The following is an 11,961-nucleotide window of genomic DNA, read 5'->3' as shown; positions in this document are numbered from 1 at the left end:
ATTTGAACGGCTATTTTACTGCTTTTTATCTTTTTTGTGCGGCAGTGCCACAGAAACGTTCAAACATGAGAATGCAGGGACTTAAATCTTCCTCAGCTATAGAAACTGTGCATTCAAATGTCCTGAAGCCGCACAACAAAAAACAACAACGAGCTCTTTTACATGACACAAGCAGCCAGCTGAGGGGCTGCTGCTTCTGCTGCTCTGAATCCATTTTTTTAAACACACCGCCCCTCTCTCTTCCTCTTCCTCCTCCTCATCCTCTCCCTCCTCCCCTCTGCTCTGCTTTTGATCCCACAGGGACTCGGAGCCTTTGCATTCCTGTCATTCCAGCCGCAGCGAACAATCAGCTCTCAGTTATTTATTAGTGCGCCTCGCAGCTCCGCTCCGCTCAGTCTGCTGCCTGCTACCCGTCAGCGCGCACACATGCGCACGGAGGAAAGGAGCTCCGCACACTTGTGGACGTTTATTTTGAACAATAAGCGCAGATCATTGATTTGAGATACGACGGCACCGCTCACTGTGCGATGAGACAAAAAAATTGGTGAGTTTAGCATTTTATCTGAATAGGTTTATCTGAACGTTTTCTGTCGGTTTGTGTGTGGACGGAGTCCACTCCGGATGGAGTTACTTACTTAACAGATTACATCTGAGTCCCGTTTTAATTCATGAGCCACACACAGATCCATCCATTTACAAAACAGTCTCATTCATGCAGGAGCTATAAAGGCACAAACCATTCAAATGTAGAGTTACCCATAAAGCTTTTGCATTTTGTGTTTTATGTGTTTATAATTCAAACTCAAATAGTAAAGAATTTAAAGACTTTTCACACTTTGTAAAAACAAAACAAGAACATTTACTTTGGCCAAATTGACCCTGTGGCGGCCGGTTCTGGTCACCAGGCCCTATGTTTCACACCCCTGACATTAATGTCTTTAAACTGATTTTTAAATAATCTTTACTGCTGCTTTTTCAGCTTGGAGGATTAGACTTGATGATGTTTTGCGTAATTCACTCTTGATCTCATGTAGCTGTGTAGCTATTTTGTGCGGTCAGGACACATTGTGGTGGTTTAATAAGGCATTAATTTTACTCTCTATCCAGATTTTCACGTTGAAAGTTAAAATGAGTTAATTGTATAAAGTAACCAGTGCATTTTAAAGCATCCATCATTCATATTCTGAAGACTTTATATGTCTTCATCATGTTTTGGGCATTATCTGATCATGAATCACTGGAATCTTTTGAGTCTGTGCGACCGTTGAGTATTATGCTTGTGTGACTGGAGAAAGTTATGCATTGCAGCATGTGGGCCATAAAAACTGGATCTCCAGTGACATCACTATCAGGGGTATTTCCAGCTACAGCTCGTGCACACACAGCATTGTGTAACAGAAGTGTGGATAAGTTTGTGCAGTGTTGAGTCTGACCACAGTTCTTTTCCTTTCAGATGTGTGATTTGTGAAGCGCCCACGCTGCCACATCGAGGCTTGTTTTTGTTTCGTTTTTTTTTAAACTGTCTTTTCATTGGCTGACATGAGAACTGCCGAGGAGTCCTCTGGAACGGTCCTGCACCGTCTCATCCAGGAACAGCTCCGCTACGGAAACCTGACGGACACGCGCACGCTTCTAGCCATCCAGCAGCAGGCACTGCGCGGAGGCAGCAGCGGCGGCGGCACCGGCAGTCCCCGCTCCTCTCTGGAGAGCCTCACTCAGGAGGACACTCAATACATCCAGATGTCAACAAGGCAGGAGCCTCAAGGTCAGGAGCACCAAGGAGACAGCTTGCACTCTGAGAGCCCCGTGTGCCACCTGTACCATCTCCACAAGGAGGAACTGCCTACTTACGAGGAAGCCAAAGCCCACTCCCAGTTCCTGAACTCTCAGAAGGGGCAGGCGGAGCACAATGGACCCAGCATGGATGTAGAGGGAAGTGGAAGTGAGGCACAGTGGGATCTGAAGAGAGAGCATGCTCGCTCTCTCAGTGAGAGACTCATGCAGCTTTCTCTGGAGAGAAACCGGTCTAGGAACAGTCTGCCTATGAGTTCCTCACACAGCTACCCACAGCTCTATAATCATCACAATAATGTTTTAAATGCTGCGACACCTGACAGACAAAGGGCTCAGCCGTGTGCAGAGCAGCGAGGACCACCCCCAGACTATCCTTTCTGTGTCAGACTTCCTGGATACATGCTCAGCCACTCACAGGAATATGTGCAATACAACCAAGACCCCCATCCTCCCCTCTACACACAACAGCACAGGTAACATCCACAAACACATGCGCTATCAAAAAAAGAAGAACAGCCCCAGAGAAGTCTGCTGTTCTTTTATTTTGGCGGTCTTTTCAGCACTGTTGCTATCTCCTGTCTGCAGGTTTGTGTCTGCTCAGTCGCAGGAGACTCACAACAGCATCACAGCAGCTTCAGACTGCAACTCCCCTCAGAGCGACACATTAATGCGGGAGAACGAGCGGCTCAGGAAGGAACTGGAGGTGTACACGGAAAAGGCCACCAGGCTTCAGAAGGTGAGAGGATGGTAGTGAATGGTTCGTTGAGGTCGTGAGAAAACAAAAGTTTTTAGCTGGGGCAGGAGGTGACGGGTTTTCTCACTAATTCAGAGCATGGAATCTCTACAACGCATCTCCTTTTGTCTTTAAAAACATGTCGGCATGTGAGGAGATAAATGGCTGGCACCTGGGATCACGAGTGTTCAGTCTGGAATGTTAATTCCATTATTCATTCACGTAGTGTTAAAGAGACATTTCACAGCGGGTGGCATTCAGTAGACTAATTAGCCTCATTGATATTAACATTTGCAACATAAACCAGACAATATGCAGGAATTCCTCCCCCAGAGACTCATTTTCTCTCTTTCTTCCCAGTTGGAGTTGGAGATTCAGAGGATATCTGAGGCTTATGAGACCCTCATGAAAGGCTCTGGAAAGCGAGAAACTCTGGAGAAAACGATGAGGAATAAACTAGAGGCAGAGGTTAAGAGAATGCATGACTTCAACAGAGACCTGCGAGGTAAGTTTCCATTTTTATTTGTCTGTCTCCTGGCTTTAAACCTACTTTATGCGTATGTGCTCATTGTGGTATGCTGGTCATCTCTGTGCAGAGCAACTCGACGTGGCTAACAAGCACAGAGCGGACTGCGCCGACCCGAAGCAGCACGTCTTTGTCAAACTCTTGGAGCAAAGTGAGTCTGCATCAGTCTTTTGTTACAAACTCCTCTCACGCTGCAGTTCATCACAGATTCAATCACAATTCCCTGTGAAACACTGAACAATAGCAGGAACATAGCTGAGCAGGGATTGGTTTCCTTCTTTAGTGATGTGGTGCTGTCTACATGTTGTCACACAAATGGGTGTATCTCCCCTGTAAGTTACTTTTGGCACCTAGACTCCAGACCTTTTTTTATGCTGCAGTAAATGTGGCCTGGATTCCTGAGATGTTTTTAGGGCTTTCAGGGTGTTTGCCACTAGGAATGCCCCCCCTCCCTTTTTTTTTTTTTTTTACTGATGTGCTCAGTTTTGCATCGCTACTAATGACCTCCCTTCTCAAGGGGAACTAATACGTCTGGGTGTCCTGGCCTAACTCTACATGACCCATGACTTGCTCATTCTCCTTATTTGGGCATTTCTTTTTCATGCCATAGCTTAATGATGATCGGCCAGTTGTGAATATTTCTTTGCTCCCTTTTAGCTCTGTGCAGAACTGAGCTGTAGAGAAATCCCTACAGCGAGGATTAGGTGGAATAACACTTATGTTGGAACATTTGGGCAGTAAATGCAGTCGTGTCAGTGTCTATGATTATCTTTCCCAAACGGTTATCTCAGCATAGCAGAGAAAAGCAGTACAATAGTGGGATGTGTAGTTTATATGTTTGTGTTATGAGAACCACATGAAATATATTTTGAGCTGCTTGTTTACTTCACGTCCTCAGAGGCATTCCAGAGCTTTTACCAGTACAAGGCTATGCCTGTGTGCGTAAGTGGATAAGAGGAAGTCTGCATTCTCTCCACAGGCATGCACTCATGTTGTGTAATCAGCCCCCTTTTAAAGAGGCACATCAGTTAAACTTTCTAAAAGGGCTCATTGAAATGCAGACTAGCTTTCAAAGATTCAATGAGAAATATTGTTTTTACTGATCCCATGTTTACGAGGGCAATAAACTTAGCAAAAAATGAGGTGTCAAATGTTTTGATGTTGAACCACATGCCTTTATGTCTGTTGTTGGGTCACATTCCTTAGAAAATGCACTGAAATGCTCCCGGACTGAAGGCTTCACTGACCCCAGCGAAGGCCATGGGAGCTTCTCTTTAGAGGAGACCAATTTTACTCTTTTTTTTTTTCCAGTGATATAGTTTTATAGGCTTAAAAAATCAAACAAAAGCCAGGAAGAATCTCAAAAGATTTATTTTTAAGTTGTTAAGAGCCTCGTCACCTTCATTAACCTGCTGTTTCCTGTATTGCAGATGAAGAGCAGCAGCGGGAGCGCGAATGTCTGGAGAAGCAGATTCAGCACCTGCGAGTGTCCAGGGAGGAGTGCCAGCGGAAACGGGAGCTGATGGAGCAGGCTCTGGCCTCGGCGCAGACTCGCAACCGTCAGCTGGAAGAAGAACTTCAGAGGAAGAGGGCGTACGTGAAGAAAGTGGAGAGGCTGCAGAGTGCGCTGGCCCAGCTGCAGGCCGCCTGTGAGAAGCGGGAAGAGCTGGAGCTCCGGCTACGCACGAGGTTGGAGCAGGAGCTAAAAAGCCTCAGGGCACAACAGGTGAGGAAAACAAGCCCCCCCCCCCAATGGTTCAGTTAGCAGATTTTAACAATGTGAACATGTCCAAGCGGCTTATCCTATAGAAACACTTGGCTGGCTCACAGGGTGAAAGGGACCAGCATTAGTCTGCTAGAGGATTCCTGCGTAGTTAAAGTAGTAAAAGTGGATTGAGGGATAAACACATTTTCAGAGAGTCAGATTTAGAGCATTTTGTTTCCTTGGGTGTTAAACGATCTATTCTGTCTACCGTTTCAGTCCCAGAACCAGAGCACTGATTCCACAGCTTCAGAGCCGAGCTCGTCCAGGTTGCAGCAGCATCTGAGGGAGAAGGAGGAGCGTATCCTTGCCCTGGAGGCAGATATCACCAAGTGGGAGCAAAAGTACCTGGAGGAGAGCACCATGAGGCAGTTTGCAATGGATGCAGCAGCCACAGCTGCAGCACAGAGGTACAAACAAATCTGTCAAAATGGAGTGAAGATTCAAAACGTAAAAATTGCGGGATTATTTAGAAAACCGTATATTTTATTTTCAGAGATACAACTATCATCAATCACTCCCCGCGGCACTCTCCGGACAGTAGTTTTAATGAAGACCTGCCGTTGTCCCATCACAGACGTCAGGAGATGGAGAACAGGTGATCATCTTTTCATCCATACTTCATTGTTTCCTTCTGCCTGCTCTGTGGTGTTTTTTCTAAACTCACGATGTTCTCCGTGCGTTCAGGATCCGCGCTCTTCACGCTCAGCTCCTGGAGAAGGACGCGGTGATCAAAGTCCTCCAGCAGCGCTCCAGGTTGGAGCAGAGCAAGCCTGAGAAACAGGGGCTTCGTTTGGCCAGATCCGTCCCCTCCATCAACATAGCGACCGGCGGCATGGAGAACAAAGGTGAGCTTCTTCCCTTACTATTCGTGCCGAGCTGAGGAATCTGGAATCTTTAATTACACACGCTATCCTGTGACAACTGCCAGACAGAATGCGCACACCCTGAAAAAGACAAAAACAAGTAGGACACAGCCCTGTTTTTAAACTGGAATGCATATCATCTCTCACTCCAGAATAGCCCCATCCAGAATAGTCATGGGAAGAGCTCTGCGCGGCAGATGTTCAGGAGCGCGTAAATGTGGATGTAGGCGGGTAATTAAGCAGTTTCTTCTCTTTGTCTGCAGGAAAGAGCCTCTCAGATGACCAGACAGGTTCAGCTGTGCTGCAGCCCAAGCTGCTTGCTGCTGCTAAGGTCCTGAGCCGAGACTGCAGCACGCAGAGCGACGAGGCCTCACAGGAGCCTGAGGCCACAGCAGAGCACGGCAAGCTCAAGATGTGTGAAGCAAGCTCAGCGGCTACACCTGGTGGGTTTTTCGAAGTGCTTAAGGCCCAGTCAGCTCCTCACAGCTCATTTTAAGAATGTGTCATTGAATTAAATAGAAAAATCACTCCGACAAGTAGCTTTACATTGTTTCCTCCAGTCAAATCAGCAAACATGAATATTACAGCTGAAACACTCGGATCAAAAAAGATCCACAGAGGCCTCTGGCCACGCTGCGTTTCTACCATAATATGGTTGAGAGAAAATAGTTCCTCCAGGAACCACGTGGTAACTGGGTCATGATTTCTAGAAAAAAAAAGATGTTGCTACTTAGTTTTCACATCAGGTTTTTGGTGCTTTCAGCACCGCAGGGCAAGTGCAGACCTCTTCACAGAGGATATTTCCAAAAACGAGCAACTCCAAAACAATCTGGACGTATAAATAACAAATATTTATCTAAACGAATGACACGTGCATCGGCAGTTTGCCTTCCAGTGTTGTTTTTTCTAATCTATAAATTCTGTCCTGCCTGTAGAAACCTCGGAGGAGCCAAAGCTTCCGCCGAAGATGCTAAGGAGCCTCAACAGCTTGGGCGCAGACGTGGTGGAAATCCTCATTTGAGCGCTCGCTGCGGCTCGTATGACTGACAGCAGCTCTGACACAGACTCTTGGCTGAGACTTTAAAGGGCTTCCTCGACGTCTGGCTTAAATCAACATGTGTGTGCTGAGATTTCCTTCTGCTGTTTCTGCACAACTCATAAACGGGCAGTTGGGATTCGTTCACGGTACCTGGACAGTATTTCAGCGTGACAGGAACTGGGCTGCTGACTGTGCATATATTGTGCATGTTTCTCTTTTTATTTTTTAATTATGTATTGTATTTATACATGTAAATGCTGCTCATAATTGATGTGATTTTTGTTTGTCCTAAATGTGCACCACTTTCTTTTTCTAATTATATACACATGACTCACTTCTTGGTTTTGTTTTCCAGTAGCATCCCTGTTACCATGCCCTCTGAAAGTAATGGGAATATTTATAAAATGACTCAGAATTTAACAGAGCTAAATTAACAGTTGCCCTCCTCTTTAAAATACATTCGGAGGCCTTGCTCGCAGCTCAGAGGGGGATTTGGAAACATTTTTTTGAATGCGAAGCCTGCAAAATGCCTGCTCGGTTCTCTCTTTAAAAAGCCTGTGAGGATTGACGCCGTTTCTCTGGGGTCCGGTTTTCCAGATCCCCGGCTAATGTTTGGGGCCTCAGAAGGTGGCTACCCAGCGTTTCGCTCCCCTCCCATGCCACAGCGGAGCTAATCTTCTCACATTCCTCGCTGAGGGAATGCTCCCGTTAAAGAAAAAGGCTATCTAAAGTCTGACCCTTCGCCCTTGTTAAAATGGCAGGCATTCTCCACATGACTCCTTTTCTGGGGTGGTTATTTCTTCTGAGTCGTGGTAGCTGGATCTACCACGAACGTCGAAACGGTCAACTATAATTGGCCCACATTTGCTACTCCATCGCTGTTATATTCAGCTGTTTTTCAAGTATCTCACATTTCTGGGTAGACTATACTGTAAGCCTAATATGGACTCTTCTATTTATTTCTCCCTGCGTGATGTAGGATCACTGAACACTGATGAATGTACACTTCTGTTTTCAATGAATGTGTTTTCTATTTAACTGGAATGTGCCACACTCCATGGGGAAAGGACATTAAAACTCATCATCAGTGGATTTCTGAAGAAGCCAATAAGCTTATCCAGTTTTTAAATATTAGCGTGTGAAACCTCACGTTTACCCGATATTCTCCTTCATCCTCCATCACAGTGCATTTGCTGGTCAGTGCAGTGTGTCAGAGTTACTGCCCTTTGCTTATTCTGCAACATGTTTACACAAATGGCTGTTTGAAGTGAGAGAAGTTAATATATTTTGTAATTATTATTTTTTTCATATCTACTTTAAATGGTCTTGTTTCCTGGTGCCAAAGATGGACTCTATCTTTAAGTTATAGTTGATGATGAATACAAAAGGTTGTGTTAAGTTGCCTCGCTTCAGCTGGTTGACCCAACGTGATGTTGCTGTGAACTTTTGTAAAGGAAACATTTGTATGTATGCCTTAACATTTCACAATAATAAAGTTTTAATATATTCCTGATAAAAGGCTCTCTGTTCTCTTCACCGAAGTAAAGCCGTAGATGTCACCCGCTGGTTTGTAAACATTTTAAATCTGAAATTTTGGTGCTTTTGCCAGCTTTTTTGGAACCACAAGTGACCATATTTGGACAATTAGAAGGATTTACTTCACCCGCTAACATCAGCTAGCTAGGTTTACTGAATCCAAATAGGGTGCACCAACGGTTCCTCATTAGTTCAAAGATAAAAAGTTTAAAAATCACCTCTTGCAGTTGTTATGAAGGCAGATATCAGCTATAGAAGCAACCATTTATATCAGGCTGTAAAGACGGTGACCTCGCCTTCTTCTTTTAGCTGCCCCCTTTAGGATCGCAACAGTGGATCATCTGCCTCCATCCCTAGCAACCCCCTTTGTCACACCAACCGTCTGCCTGTCCTCCTTCACTACGTCCATGAGTCTCCTCTATTTTCTTCATGCCTGGCATCTCCATCTTCAGCGTCCTTTGTCCAGTATATCCAATATCTCTCCTCTGCAGAAGTCCAAACCATCTTAGCCTCTCTAACTTCATATCCACACTTGAACTGCTCCTCTGACATACTCATTTCTAGTCACTCCCAGTGAAAATCTTAACATCTTCAGCTCAGACACTTCCAGAGTGGCCTCATTTCTTTTTGTCGCTGTGACCCTTTCCAAACATCTCAGTGACCTCAGAAATCTTCGAGTTTGAAAAATTCAGCCAAAATCCTCTATCCTCTGTCCACTTGAGGCTGATCCCCAAAGTGACAAAAATCTACTAGTTTTGTAGTTTTGGTCTCTTTAGATATACTGGATTTAGGGGATGACCAGGCTGTTGGGGTTAAACATTTGTACTTACTGTTTGACTCCAAGTTTTCTTTAAAATGTCTCTCCTCAGTCATCAGTCATCCTTCCAATAAATCTACTACACCAACTGAGCCAAGATTTTCTCTATTCTTCTGTGACTTCTATGACTGCTCAGCTGTGGTTGGTCTTCTTCAAGCAGAGACACAATATGATGTACAAAAACTCTGCAAGTAACAAAATGTACCGTATTAGTTTCACAGCAATCTTTTTCTATCTTGCTGTTAAGATAAAGGCATCTTGCATGACAAATACCAGAAGCTGTACCTCAAATCCTAAGAAAATTAAGTTCTTGAGGATTTTAGATTTCATCTCACACAAAGTGATTCTCCAAACCTGCCCAGCAGGAACTAATCCACACGAATTCTCAGAAAATAAGAGAACCTGTAATGTTACTCAAGTTAAATGGAAATACAAATTTAACCTCAAATAATCAGATCAAATGCCAAGTAATTGATTGTATTTTGATGTGGATGTGCTTTCTTATATATTCTCAAGATGTGCAGGGACATGTAGGAATTCCTCGGTAAACTTTTAATTTTAATGTAAATATTTTTGTCTTCCTTGTTCCCCCTTGCTGAGGTTGGAATTTCATTCCTCGGATGCCAGACATTTTCCTCTCGCTGCCTTTACTTGTCATAGGCGAGTGCCACTTTTCTCAGGCGGGGAAAAGCTGCAGTAATAAATCGCCATGTGTTGAGTACCATTTTCAGCTTTGGCACCATGCGGTCTGTGATTTCCCATTATTTTGGTCCTATCTGTGCAAATGCAGATCACATTTCCTGACTCGTATGTCAGTAACTGTGAGTGAGGTGAGGCTCAGCTGAGGGGAAAGGTTAGGATTACGTGAGCACTAAGTTTGAACAGCATCATAGTGGGAAATTTAGCTGAAAAGTCATCCTCATCCAGTCTGCATGGAGAAAGGTTAAACCTTCATGTATGCATTCCACATACATGCGGACTGGAGCATAACTTACAAAGACTGTTGTCAGGTTATCGCCGTGATTTCACCACTGTGACTCCTGCCAACTGTGCGCGTGATTCAATCAGAGTGGATCAAGAACAGATGTCAATGTTCTGAATTTCGACTTTGTTTGTTTTTCATGGTATGAAAGTGCAGACTCCACATAATTCACGCTTCATCTACAGTCAGAAAAATGTTAAAGTCAAGCGCCATTTGAAGCAATGCGAGATACAATCGAAGTGTGTGTGAGGAATGAAGGGGACAGTTGGTAACAAATCATTTGTCCTCCTTTCCTTTTGAGCACATTTTGTACTAAAGGCATGTGTGAAATATTTGGAAAAATAACTGTGGGGCTCTGTGTTTTGCCTTGATTTCCATGGAGATTCCAAAACTTCCTGCCTACAGCAGCCATGGAATGTGCCCCCGCCCCCTCAGCGTTTCCACATAAATCAGGGCACTGACTTCTAATTTTAGGGATGTTAGAGAGACGATGCAAATCTCTCAGAGGAGGCCACTGGAAGCAAATTTTTCGGCCTGAGTCCACTGCAACATTATTTGCTGAACTGCTCGACTTAATTCAATTAAGCTTTATTTATAAAAAGTCCGTTTACAATAACAGTCACCTCTATGTAGTACGGTAAAGACTCAACAACATTAGATCAAATGAGCACCACTTGGTGATGGTGGAGACGAAGAACTCCAGCAGAAGACGCATCCAGCAGGGAGGAGCTGACATCTTAGAGAAAAGGAGCTTACTCTGCTCTCCTACTTCAACCCAACGTCACAGCAAAGCTCTGTCGATTTCAGCGGAGCATTGTTTGGGTGACATGTCACTCTCTGTCACGTTCTCATGAGGATGATGTCTTTTTATCTTGCTAAAGTGTTTTGTCTTGGGTTTTTTTTAAGACAAAAGTCCAAGTCATCATTATCAGCTTCTGCAGTGTTTTATCAGCACTGTTCATGTGCAGCATGTCTTTAAGCTCCATCCATCTATTTTCTTCTTCTTACCCAATGGGCTGGGGCCTAGAGTGAGAGGGGGGTACACCCTAGACAGGCCACCAGTCGATGGTAGGACCAACATAGAGAGACAGACAACCATTCACACTTACATTTGTGCCATTAATCATTTTATAATCTCCAATTAACCTAAGCCTATGTATATCCTTGGATAGTGGGAGGAAGCTGGAGCACCTGTAGAGAACCCATGCAGACACGGGAGAACGTGCAAACTCTCTGGCCAGATGGTGACTTTGAATCCAGTTCAAACTTCAACTCCACTTTGCCCATCGGGGACCCTCAACATGAACATCTGAACATGATCCTTCATCTGCTCTATGTTGATGTGTATATATTAGCCTAACTATATCTCTGTAGCTAGCCACCAGCTACCACATCATTATATGTTAACATCTGGCTAATGTAAGTAACTTTCTGCTAAACCTTACAAATCCTTTTTTTTCATGGATGCCTGGACATGAAACTTTACTGTAACATCTGGGAGAACAGCCAAACTGAGTTGAAAGAATCTGGAGCTTTGTGAGCTCTCTGTGGTGCCTCAGTGTTTGATTGAGTTCAGACATAATGACTTGTTTAATTAATTGAGTTGTGAGATAATGAAGCTGCCATGTTTAAAGGGGTTCTTGGGGAGAGTATACTTCATTAACCACGGAGAACCTCTCTTTGGTGCTTTAGCTGGTTGCTGTCTGGGTCTGCTAGTGGTTTCCAGTGAATCAACTGTGCTGCACAATCCAGAAAGGCCGATTCATTGTAGGGAAGGAATTATTAGATGAGTCAAAACACACTGTGTCTGTAGCAACACGGAGAGACGTGCTGCAGAGGACAACCTTCATGCCAGAGAAAAACCAAAAAACCAAAATAAAAAATGAGTCAACGTTAAGATCAGACA

At 44.3% G+C, this 11,961-nt stretch overlaps 1 protein-coding gene across 1 annotated transcript; it reads left to right on the top strand.

The window, feature by feature from the left end:
• Positions 1-223: 223 nt before the first annotated feature.
• On the top strand, positions 224-8,238 carry amotl2a (angiomotin like 2a). The gene is made up of 11 exons (XM_082524874.1): positions 224-544; positions 1,454-2,267; positions 2,380-2,530; positions 2,888-3,032; positions 3,124-3,204; positions 4,484-4,779; positions 5,035-5,225; positions 5,312-5,413; positions 5,503-5,663; positions 5,945-6,124; positions 6,617-8,238. Exons 2-11 carry the CDS (start codon positions 1,540-1,542, stop codon positions 6,700-6,702), a joined length of 2,121 nt encoding a protein of 706 aa, XP_082381000.1. The 5' UTR covers positions 224-544; positions 1,454-1,539; the 3' UTR covers positions 6,703-8,238.
• Positions 8,239-11,961: the final 3,723 nt, after the last annotated feature.

The sequence above is a fragment of the Aulonocara stuartgranti genome, assembly GCF_965226115.1.
Source record: "Aulonocara stuartgranti genome assembly, chromosome: 23".
In the NCBI taxonomy this organism is placed as follows: Eukaryota; Metazoa; Chordata; class Actinopteri; order Cichliformes; family Cichlidae; genus Aulonocara; species Aulonocara stuartgranti.
Note: the sequence above shows the minus strand (reverse complement) of the source record. Positions and strands in the feature narration are given on the sequence as shown.